The sequence below is a fragment of the Chiloscyllium punctatum genome, chromosome 2, assembly GCF_047496795.1.
Source record: "Chiloscyllium punctatum isolate Juve2018m chromosome 2, sChiPun1.3, whole genome shotgun sequence".
Lineage (NCBI taxonomy): Eukaryota > Metazoa > Chordata > Chondrichthyes > Orectolobiformes > Hemiscylliidae > Chiloscyllium > Chiloscyllium punctatum.
This window is the reverse complement of record NC_092740.1, coordinates 79,920,697-79,932,720: the sequence shown is the minus strand read 5'-3', so window position 1 is coordinate 79,932,720 and position 12,024 is coordinate 79,920,697. Positions and strand designations below refer to the sequence as shown.

The 12,024-nt window shown below is 40.6% G+C and overlaps 1 protein-coding gene across 4 annotated transcripts in view; it reads left to right on the top strand.

Moving 5' to 3' along the window:
* The window catches only part of cep120 (centrosomal protein 120), a 105,820-nt gene that overhangs the window by 32,067 nt on the left and 61,729 nt on the right, over positions 1-12,024 (top strand). For all 4 annotated transcript variants that reach the window (XM_072584529.1, XM_072584536.1, XM_072584521.1 and 1 more), the window contains 3 exons: positions 567-764; positions 7,945-8,169; positions 9,158-9,380. In XM_072584529.1, coding sequence (XP_072440630.1) covers positions 567-764; positions 7,945-8,169; positions 9,158-9,380 — 646 coding nt within the window. The remainder of the gene's footprint in view (positions 1-566; positions 765-7,944; positions 8,170-9,157; positions 9,381-12,024) is intronic.

The window sequence follows — 12,024 nt, the reverse complement described above, 5'->3', positions numbered from 1 at the left end:
TCATATATTTTGAACCAAGACAAATTTGTTTTTTTATGACCAGATTGTCTAGCTAGAGTTGAGCCAGGTTCTTCGATAATGTAGAAATACTCCTGCAGCTTCTCCATTTGATGAATGTAATGTTCAACAAAATGCATGAATTATATATTGCCCTTAACTGCCAAACTAAAAGGAAGTCCTTCTGACTGCTCACAGTGGAACCATAATAGGTCTTAAAATGATATCTCCCACGGATGGATATGTTTCAGGGGACTGATTTATCTGATTTTTACAGTTGAGGTTTTGGTCCTGACGTTACAGCTGCAAAGGTTTGTTTGTAATTTGTATGTGGCCGTATCTGTGTGCTAGGAGAAAGTGAGGACTGCAAATGCTGGAGACCAGAGCTGAAAAGTGTGGTGCTGGAAAAGCGCAGCAGGCTAGGCAGCATCTGAAATGTCGATTCTCCTGCTCCTCGGATGCTGCCTGGCCTGCTGCGCTTTTCCAGCACCACACTTTTCTTATCTGTATGCTAACAAAGCTTACTTTGATGAAAATTAATCCAGAGTGTAACTTTGTACTATTCTCAGTTGATTCCAAGTACAATCAAGCTACCAGAGGGGAGACCTGAATTTTTCTTTTACTACACTTTGCTGGGAAATGATGTCACCAATGATCCTTTCATTGACCTGATGAACCCGAACTTTGCACCCGAACGAGCTTCAGTGAGAATTCGGAGTCAACTAGACGTTCTCCAGCTGTTCTTATCTTCCCAACCAAATCTTCAGGTAGTTTTAGTATTACATACTGCAATTCATTTCTTATAGTATTTGCTGATTAGAGCGGGAAGAGGGTAGGATAGAGATGGTGATGATGAAGATTATTTGCCGAAAATGAAGTAAAGAGCAAGTGACGTGTCAGTTAAAGTAGCATAAGCAAATAGTTATATCCACAGTGCTGATAGAGAGGTAGTTCCAAGATCTGAATTTAGCAATAGTTAAGAAACAACAGTATTGTTCCAGGTCGGATGGTGTGACTTGGAGAAACTTTGCAGGTGGTGCTGTTCCATGCATCTGTTGCTGTAGTCCTTTTAAATGATAGAGATCGCATAAAGATAAAGTGGAAGGAAGCTCTTGGTGAGTTGCAGCTGTGCATATATATAGATGGTGCACACTGATTCCAAGATGGCGATGGAATACGACACTTCAGCTGAAGCTAGTCGGCTCTGTCTGTTACTTTTTTCTTTCTTTCTCTTTTTTTCTCTCTTCTCTGCAATGTCCTGAACTGCTGGCCTCAGCATTGACACGGTGAGGCGACCTCTCGGCCTGGTGTGGTGTCCTCTCAACCTGTGATGGTGGTCTCTCGGTGGCTCGATGTAGTGATCTCTCGGAGGCCTGTGGCAGTCTTTTGGCAATGCGAAGGTGAGGACTGCAGATGCTGGAGATCAGAGTCAAGAATGTGGTGCTGGAAAAGCACAGCAGGTCACACTGCATCTGAGGAGCAGGAAAATCGATGTTTCTGGCAAAAGCCCTTCATCGGGAATGGTGATTCCCGATGAAGGGTTTTTGTCTGAAATGTCGATTTTCCTGCTCCTCAGATGCTGCCTGACATGCTGTGCTTTTCCAGCACCACACTCGAAGCAGCCCGGTCCAGCAGTCTCCCAGCCTGGCGGTCATTCAGCCTGACATGGTGATCTCCCATGGTGTGTTGGTCTTTTGATGACATGTGGTGTCTTTCAGTGGCCTGGCATGGTGGTTTGCTGGCCTAATGCGGCAATCTCCCAACACGGCGGGGTGATCTCCCAAACTGGCGTGGCAGTCTCTCTGTGGCCCATGACAGTCTTTCGGCCTGAGGTGGTCTTAGTGTAGATTTCTGGCCTTGAGGTGATTCAAGGCCTGGCACAGATTGGAGGCAATGTGCCAGCGTGAATTAGGTTGGTAGAACTGTTATTCTGAACTTTTTATTTCTCTATTTTTCTAATTTACTTTTATGATCTGTAATGCTAGCCTTTTTATTTCTTTATTTTTCTAATTTTTTTCTTCCTTAGAACTTGCTGTGAAAAATCTCTACCTAGGTACCTTGTTTGCGAAGGTGGCCCTATAAATGGTGATTTGTAAACTTTTCATTGTATTCATTTGAGTATGTAAAGCTAATGCAATTCACTGTTCAACTTATTTGCGTATTCTACGAATCGCTCCGTATGTAATACTCTCTGTGAGAGAGAGTGTGTGAGTGTAAAGTGCAATCAGAAGCAGGGACCCTGCTGTTCTTTCTTTTCTTATAAAAACTCAGAAGTGTGAAATGAAGTTGCATAATTTCTGTATTTATTTCAAATAAAGCTAGCAAACTTGACTTCAGCTGAATTTTAGTCAGATGCCTTCTTAACCTGCTTGGACATTAGCAACTTGAGGAATACCTATGTGAAATCATTGTTCAGGCATGTTTTTGATGGAAAACATCCTCCATCCCTTGATGGATGAAGGAGGTGAAATTGCACCCAACAGGGATGAGGAGTGACAGCTGATAGCCAAGGATTGTCATCGTGAGACAATCCAGAGTTGTCCTACACATCACCTCCTCTCTGCCAGGTACCTAAAGGTCAGGTCCAGGAGGTTTGAAGTACATCTCTTGATCCAGGCCCAATGGAAGAAGACTGCCAAAGTCATCGAGGTAAGGTAGCATAGCTGTCAATAGGCTTCTTCAGCTCAGCTACAGCTGCTGTGGTGCCACCCAGTTGTAATGGGAGGAAAAGAAAGGTTAAACAACATTGAATCCACATTGGTTGCATCTTCCATGCAGCACTACACGAAGCAAATATAGAGTTTAGAGATATATTCCTGTGGTCTGTACAAATCTGTTAAGACATTTGACCTGTTGCTTTCCTTGTTTACTAACATGAGAGCCAGTGACTACCGTAAACACTGACATGAGCATCATGTGTAGCTGCGTGAAGAGTGCTGAGCCTTTCAATCACTGCTGTCCTATAGGAGGAACATAACTTCTGAAAAGTGAGAACTTAAGCTAGATGGTGGTGTTTCAGCAGAAATTCAGCACAATGCATGTCAGCTTTGTCTCTGATATTTGCAAACTATGTTTGGCGTAGCTTGGCACAGCCTTCATGTAACTGATTCTTTGATTAGGAAACAAAACAAGAAGTTATTGGTGCACAAGGAGACATGTTTGATAGTCTGTGACAAACAGAGTATCAAAGTTTCAGTTATAAAATGAGCATTCCCTTGAGGGCTGGAATGGCTTTGCTTTGCAATCGACTATGACTTCAGAATGTCCACAAATATTCATGTGAAGCTATTTGGCTGATTGGGCTGAAAAGTAGCAAGCAACATTTGTGCCACATAAATACTGGGCAATGACCACCTCCAGTAAGAGACGATCAATCCGTCAACCCATGGCATACAATGGCATTACCATCACAGAGTCCCCCAACTATCTGCATCCTGGGAGTTACCATTGACCACAAACTGAACCGATCTAGCCATGTAAATACAATAGCAACAAGTGTAGGTCAAAGGCTAAGAATGCTGCAGTAAGTACCTTACCTCCTGGCTCCTGAAAGCCTGTCCATTGTCTACAAGGCACAAGTGAGGAGTATGATGGAATACTCCCCACTTACCTGGATGAGTGCAGCTCCAACAACAATCAAGCAGCTTGACACCATCCACACCAAAGCAGCCCAGTTGAATGGCACCATATCCACTCCCTCCACCACCAAAATGCAGTAACAACAGTGTGTACCTCTTATAGTCTGCACCAAAGATCCTTAGACAGTACCTTTCAAACCCACAACCACCACCATCTAGAAGGACAAAGGCAGCAGATATATGGGAAAATCAGCACCTGCAAGTTCCCCTCCAAGCGATTCACCATCCTGACCTGGAAATATATCTACGTGAAATTCCCTTCCTAATGGTATTGTGGGTCTACCTACAGCACATGGATTGAGCAGTTTAAGAAGGCAGCTCACCAATGTCTTCTCAAGGGCATCTATAGATAGGCAATAAAAGCTGGCCTAGCTAGCAATGCTCACATCCCACATCTATGAGTAAATTTTAAAAAATATTATCAGGCATAGCCATTGTCAGGTTATTATGGCCTGTCTGCCTTGTCTCACTATTGCCCTCGTTTCCTCAGCATCCTGATCATCAGCACTGCCTCCTTCAGGAACTTTATCAGATTGTTTTATTTTTTCCTTGCCTGAGGAGTTAAGTAGCTGCTCCAGAGCCCTTCTTTTATATTTCCACTTATATTAAGCTATGTCTTAGTCTGTCTGATGAGCACAGGTCATTTTGCTCTAACGCGCCTTTCGTTAATACGAATTTGCTATAATGCGATTGATGAATTGGGGACACTGTTTCTAAAACGCAAACTTTTAAAACATGCGTTGGCTGTAATGCGATTACATCACCCACACCTTAATTGCTGGTTGTAAAGTGCGATTTTTCTGTAATGCAGAGTTGCACATGAATGCAACTATCATGTTACAGAAGAACCACCTGTACTGGCATGCTCTTCGTGAGCAGTCCAGACATCGGAAATGGTATTCAGAAGACAGTTCCCTCCTCACTGATGGCACTAGTGAATGCGTGTGCTGCATTGAAGCACTGATGGATATCAAACTGATGTTTTTGCACTGGGATCATTAGTCACAGTCCAGCCCTAGAGATTGTGTTGGCGCTCACAGACATTCAGAGAATCTGGGAGTTCGGCATGTTGTGACAGCTCACTGAATAGTGGGTGCATGACCGCAGGAATTGTTGTCTATGGTCACAAATGCACTGACCATTGAGAGAGTTTCATCTCTTGCTTTTCGGGAACCTGGTTGGATGATGCCTGGGAGTTCCCAGTGCCACATGACTGCAGTCGATGGCTCCTGGAACCTGAGGGTACCCAACAATGGCAGCAAATCTGACGGTTCTGGCACCTTCCCTTCCTGGTTCTGTGGTAAACAGGACAAATTGTTTTCTGTGAACTCCTGATTGTGTTTGTGGGTTGATTTGGAGAAGCCACATGTCCCTAGATGAGCCTTGAAAGGAGCCAGTGGCTCGAAAGTTCAATAAAATAGAACAAAAAATTGAGGATACTAAATATCTAAAACAGAAACAGAAATTGCTGAAGAAATTCTGTTGCTCGTTCTTCCACAGGTGCAGCATCTTGAGTGTCTTGTTTCTGATTCTGTTGTCCTTGCTGTTCTCTTCTTTTCCTTATTCTTATCAAAGTTAAGCCAGCTGTTTGGTAAAGTAAATAAAAATGTGGCATGTATGTCCTGATCTGTGAAGAAAAATCAGTGATGAGATCAATGTTTTCCATTTTAGATTTTGACATAATTGGTCTGACCTTTGGATTCCTATCAGGCTGCTCATGTATTAGGTGAAAACATGTCATACAGCCACCTCAGTGTGCATCCCCTGACTCGTGACTGGTGTTTTCATTCTTTATTCTGCCACGTGCAAACTGTGTCGACTTACTCTTTCTTGATATTACAGAAGTGGTCAATTTGCCACATTATACCCCATTTGTTAGATCTTTGTCCATTCACTAACTTATCTAAATTGCTTCATAGCTTGCATATGTCCTCTTCACAATTAATTTTGCTGCCTATCTTTGTGTTGTCAGTAAATTGGTAGCCTGCACAGATGTTGATAGTGGAGGATTCAAAGCTGTCCTGCATGGTCTTGATTTTTGCCCCTGATGTGGTAGAGAAGGAGAAATTGGCACCTTGCTTTGCAGACTGGGACCACCCCAAGCCACTGACTGATCAAGTCCACATCTTTGGACTGGAATTGGAGGCTGCCCTTGATTTAAATTGCAGGGCCCACTGACCAAAGGCTATCTTTCTTGACTTGACTGAAGACTGCTGACAACCTTCCTGGCTTTGTGTCTGTGCTAAGTAGCACACCAATGCAGCAAAGCTGTGAGCTTAGGGACAAGGCATAGGTGTGGTGAGCTCAAAGGTGGCTAAATACTAAGAGAGCAAATGAACATTCTGCGATGCAGCTTCATCCATCCATGCACTGGATGCCTGCCCCTGAGAGCCATTTCTTACTGCAGCATTCCAGCTATTATTCCCTTTGCACTTTGAGGTGCAGCACGGAAGCACAGAAGCATATTTTCAGTGGATGAGAGACGTGCCAAGAGTTAGCACATGTCTGATTCCAATATCTGTGGCTATGGGCTATGTGTGACCAGTACCAATGGCGCATGTCCATTGTACTGATGACCAACATGAAGGATTTTTGCAGCCAACATTGAGTTGAATACACTTGGTATCCGCTCTGACTCCCATGTCTGGAATTCTCAATGTCTCATTTGCTTGCTGCAAAGCCTTCGTAGAAAGCTTCTTATTAAAGAGGTGAAATCAGCTGTTAAAAACGTTGTTAGCAAGCAATAGCTTTAGTATGCACCTCACTGCTGTCTAGCAAGAATTTTGAGTCTACATCCAGTACTTAGTTAAAATATGTAATGATTGTTCCTGAATGTTGAAGTAGTCCTTGCTGGACTTCTTGCCATATTTTTCACCACAGTCCATGCCATTTGAACCTCTATGCATTGCTGAGAAACAGTTTCCCTTAACTGGAGAGTCTTTAACTAGGGGGTGTTGCCTGAGGAGCAGAGATGAGGATAAATTTCTTCAAAGAGCAAGTTTGTCAGTCTCTTAGAATGCTCTGTATCCTGAGCTTTGAATGTCTGTTCAAGGCTGAGATTGAAAGATTCTTCAACACTAAGGGAATTAAGAGATTTGAGGATTGAATAGTAAAATATAATTGAGAGCCTGGAGGTATGCCATGTTCTTATGGCGATAGAAGAAGAACTGCAGAGATTCTGTACTCAAAACTTCTCAAAAGCCTTTTGTATTTTCTTTCTGAGTCATACCATAGTTGAAGGTAGAAATAGCCAAGGACCCTCTTCTCGTTAATTGCTGAATTGCCTATCACGATAAGGACTGCACATGGCAGCCTACAGTTTGTGGTGGAATACAGTACTATTTTTTCTGATTGCTGAGAGTGCCTAATGTGTACCCAATTTTAAGCTTCTCGATCTTTTCTATCCCATTTAACAAATTGGTAGTGCCATATAACATGTGACCTGTTCCTCCAAAACATGCCATCATTGACAGGAAAGAGGTCCAAGGAGTCTTTCTATCACTGTCTGTCATAGGCATTGTCTGGTAACCAATAGTGATGTTTCTGACTCAATCTTGATGATGGATACTGAAGTTCCCCCAAAAACAGTGCATAATACCATGCCCATAGTTTAGTGCATCTTACATGTGGTGTTGAGATGCAACTGAAACCTGGTCATCAGCAGAAGCAGCTTTTTCCATTTTTGGTCTAATGCTATTCATTAACATTGGGTTTAGAGACAATGTTGAGGATTCCTGGGACTCTACTTCCAGAGTGTTCTCCCCATAGGATAGAAGGTAAATAGAGATGATAATTGGAGAGAACTTAGAGCATTTGTTGTACAATACAATTCGGTGAGTCTGAAATTAAAGAAAATTGCCTGGACTGAATTTGCCTTTGTCAAAAAGTGCGGCGGTGGAAAAGCACAGCCAGTCAGGCAGCATCCGAGAAACAGGAGAGCAAACGTTTCAAGCAGAAGCTTTTCATCAGGAATTTGCCGATTTGTCTAAATCTCATGCCTCAGTCACAGCCACATGATTAGTCTAGTTTTATTATTTTCCATAGTAGCTTAGTACAACTGAGTGGCTTGTTGGATGGTTTCTGTGGGCAGTTAAGAATCAGCCATAGTGCTGTGCGTCTAGTATGACATAAGGATAAAGTTGGCAGATTTTTTTCCCCAAAGGGACATTAGTGAACAGGATAGGTAAAATTTGTAAATTTTAATATTTTAAAAATGACATCTGAAATATCTAAAGTCTAGTCATGCCTCTGGATGGTGGATTTAAGTGCAAAATGAATATTCTACTTTGTTTTCTCCTGTAAACTTCAGATTCATTTGTGCTGTGGCGACAGGTCATTGGGCAGTACAGAGGTCTCACTTGCAGGATTATTAAAAAGAGGCCAAGAAATAGATCAGCACCCTGCAGCAGTTGAAGGAGCTTTTACTTTGGTGCCACCTAACAAAGCAAAGCAAAAGGACCCTCCTCTGCCACTTGAGTTGTCTCCGACTGTGGGCGTGTCAGTAACTCTTAGAAAAGAAGGAATAAAATCTCAGGTAGTTACTATTTGCTTTATTTCATCTATGATGCAATTTTTTTTCCAATGTGCTTGAATCCAGTCACAATTTACTGTAAACCTGTCAGGAAAGTAATAATTCTTTCTTTCTGAATATTAACCATGTGGATAGAATCAGTACTATTATTGTAATTATGTTTAAAAACTGGTGGTAAGGGTGTATAAAATTGTCAAAAATACACCCATCTATTTTTAATAGATAAAATGTCTTGTAGTTCTTCCACATCATTTGATATTTTTGTTATACATTCCTATTTTTACATTTGTAGTGAAAATTACTGTTGAAAACTTGTCACAATGTAATTGCATTTCCTACTGATGGAGGTGCTGCTGCACTACATTTAACAGGAATGCATAACTACAGAATGTCAAACTCACAACTACAATTTCTGTTTCAAACATACACATGTTGTTTGAAGTGCTTAGAATTGTATTACAAGGTTAAAAATACATGATCACATTAAAATGGAGGCACCAGTACAGATATGCAAACCAGTTTCATTATCTTACATCTTCAAATCCTGCTTCTTCTGAAAACTATAGTGGTTTTGACCACATATTGTTGGAATCAATGAGTACCAGATAAAACTATTCTGAAATTATTTTCTAATCTGTTTCTTGTTATGATATTTAGCTTTGTTAGCCCTGTCCAAGATTTGTTTAATTGAAAGGTGTTGTCTGTAGTGTTGCTACATGACGATTCTACACTAATTAGAATTTGTTTGTTAGGTTAAAAATCTTTGCTTTTTAATTCTTTTGTGATAATTAACTAATCAGGTATTAAAATTCTGAAGGTGATGTAATTCTGTTTGTTATCTAATTAGTTAAATATCAGGTGATCAATGGAGATCTAAATACTGAACTTTGAATCTGTTTTCTGTCTTAAGAGGTTTTTATATATTCTGATTATAATTTGGATGTTGCGAATTTGCCTTTTCCACTATTGACCAAATAACATATTTTTCAAGCAATCTAGTCCAGGTAAAATGGAACCTGAACCTAAGTCTCCAGTGATGCAGCGAATAGTTTCTCCTCAAACTGTTAAACCTTCAGTTCCTGAACAAAAGCCCAAGACTGTAGATGTTGCAAGCATTTCTCCCGAACGTAGTGATTCCCCTCCCAGCAGAGACCAGGCCACAGAAAATGAGGCGAATAGCCTACAGGGAGAAGAAAATAAAGAGATTCAAAAAGGTGAGTACAACTTGGCAGTGCCAAGGCACATTATTTCTGTGACTGAATTAAAAATATCACAGGGCATAATTTGAAGTGACCTTAGGATATTTGCTGTGCTGTTTAGAGCTATAATCCTTAGCTTTGCAAAAGATATGCAGCACAGTAACAGGTCTTTCGGCTCACCCAGAGTGTACTTGTGTTTGTGCCCCACTTGAGTCTTTTCCCATCTAATCTCATCTAAATTTATCCTTGGAGTCCTTTATTCACTTCTCCCCTGTATGTTTGTCCACTATACAAAAAGAAATTCCAATAATAGAAGTAAATCAGGAGGTACAGGATGGAAGGAACTTAGTGAAATTACAATCATGAGGTAAGTGATGCTAAGCAAACAGATGGACCTGCCGACTGACAAGTCTTCAGGTCTGGACAGACTAAATCCAAGATTCTTAACAAAGGTTACTAATGTGTTTGTGAATGTATTGGTGTTAATTTTCCAAAATTCTCTACAATTCAGGAAAGATCCAATTAGTCTGAAAAGTAGCAAACAAACCTCTCCATTGAAGAAGGGAGAGAGGCAAAAAACATACCTCTAGGTCAGTCACCTTGATGACTGTCCTGGGAAAGGTGTTAGAATTGATTAATTAAGAGATTATAGCTGTATAGTTAGAAAAACATAGGGTAAGCTTGAAGGTTCAGCATGATTTTGTCAAAGGGAAATTATATTTAACCAATTTATTGGAGTTCGGTGAAGGAGCAGTACACCCTCTGGATAAAGGTGAACTGAGACATACTGTAGTTGGGTTTCCAGGAGGCTTTTGATAAGGTGCCACATGAAATATTATTGCAAAAAATAAAAGTGCATGAAGCAGTGTGTTCCATATTAGCATGGGTAGAAGATTGACTGGCTGGAAGAAAGAAGTCATCAAAAATGGATTGTTGTCTGACTGATAGTAAGTAACTGATGGAGATCTTTTGAGGCAGTGAGTTCCAAAGTCACACAAATCTCAAAGAGAAAATAAATTGACCTATTCTCTGAAACTGGGACCTCAGGTTTTCACAATTTACATCAATGATTTAGAAGCAAGAACTTGCCTGTGGCCATACTAGTCAGAAAACGTCCAAAGTCGTCTGATCTTAGAAACTAAGCAGACTCAGGACTGGTCAGTACTTGCCTGAGAGACTGCCTGGGAATACCAGGCACAGTAGGCTTTGACCATCTTGTGGCACAGTGGCACCATCCCTATCCCTGGACCGGGAGGCCTGGTTTCAAGTTCCATTTGCTCCAGAGGCATGTAATAAAATCTCTGAACAGGTTGAATAGAACAATAGCTTAAATAATTAAAAAAAGCAAGAACTCGGTAGTACATTCACAAAGGACACAAAGATAAGTAGGTAAGTATCTTGTGAAGACTTTATTAGAACGTTGCAAAGGCATATAGATAAGTAGATGAGAGGGCAAACTTCTGGCAGGTGCAATATAAAGTGGGAAAATGTGAAATTGTTCATTTTGATCAAATAAAAAAAAAGAATACTTAAATACTGCAGAATTATGAGGTCCGGAGGGATTTGGGCTTTCTTGAGTTTGTGTCAAAAGATTAGTATACGAGTATGGATTACAATCAAGAAGATCAATGGAATGCTCTCCCTTTATTATGAGAGAGCCGGAGCATAAAAGTTAAGGATGCTTTGCTTCAGTTTCACAGGGCATTGGTGAGATTACGTCTTAAATTCTATGTGCAGTTTTACTTGCCTTATTTAAGGAAAAATATGAATGCTTTAGAGGCAGTTCATAGGAGGTTTTCTAGATTGAAACTGGAATGCGCGGGCTGTCTTATGAGGATAGATTTGATAGAATGACTTGGTTCCGTGAAAGTTTAGACTTGATTGAAATGTATAAGATTCTAAAAGGTCTTGACAAATATGTGGAAAGAATGTCAAGGACCAAGGGGCACTTTTTTTAAAATTAGAGGTTGCCCTAAGAGAACAGAAATGGAGAATTTTTTTTTCCCCTTTTGAGGGTTGTGAGACTTTGGAACTCTTTGCCTCCAAGGCAATGGAGGCAGAGATCATTATTATTAAAGTTAAAAGTCACACAACAACAGGTTTATTTGCAAGTACTAGCTTTCAGAGAACTGCTCCTTCATCTGGTAACTAGTGGAGCAGGATCATAAGACATAAAATTTATAGCAAAAGATCACAGTGTCATGCAATTAAAACAATATATTGAACAAACCTAGATTGCTGTTGTCTTTCTTCTTTTAGAGTGGATTGCAGGTTTTGATTCATCAATATATAAATCCCAGAACTACTTTTAAGTCACCTTCTCAGATAACCTAAGATTTTATTAGTAAAGATAACCTAAGATTTTTATTAGTCTCAGCTCAGTGTATTAAAGCAGTGAGGTTAGACTCTGCCTATATCCCAATCTTGAGTCAGATTGATTCTATTTTCAAAGTAGGAATTTGTAAAATTTTATATGGATTAACTGCCTACAGGTTGTGTGCTTTTTGAGCAAAAATAGAATGTGTCTGCAAATACAATTCTGCAAATGTAAATTCATCCCATAGACTTATGCGTTTGTGTGTGTGCGCGCACATGCATGTAAGGGAGGGTGAGTGAGTGTGTGTGCGTGTGAGTGCATGTGAGAGAATGTGTGTTTGCG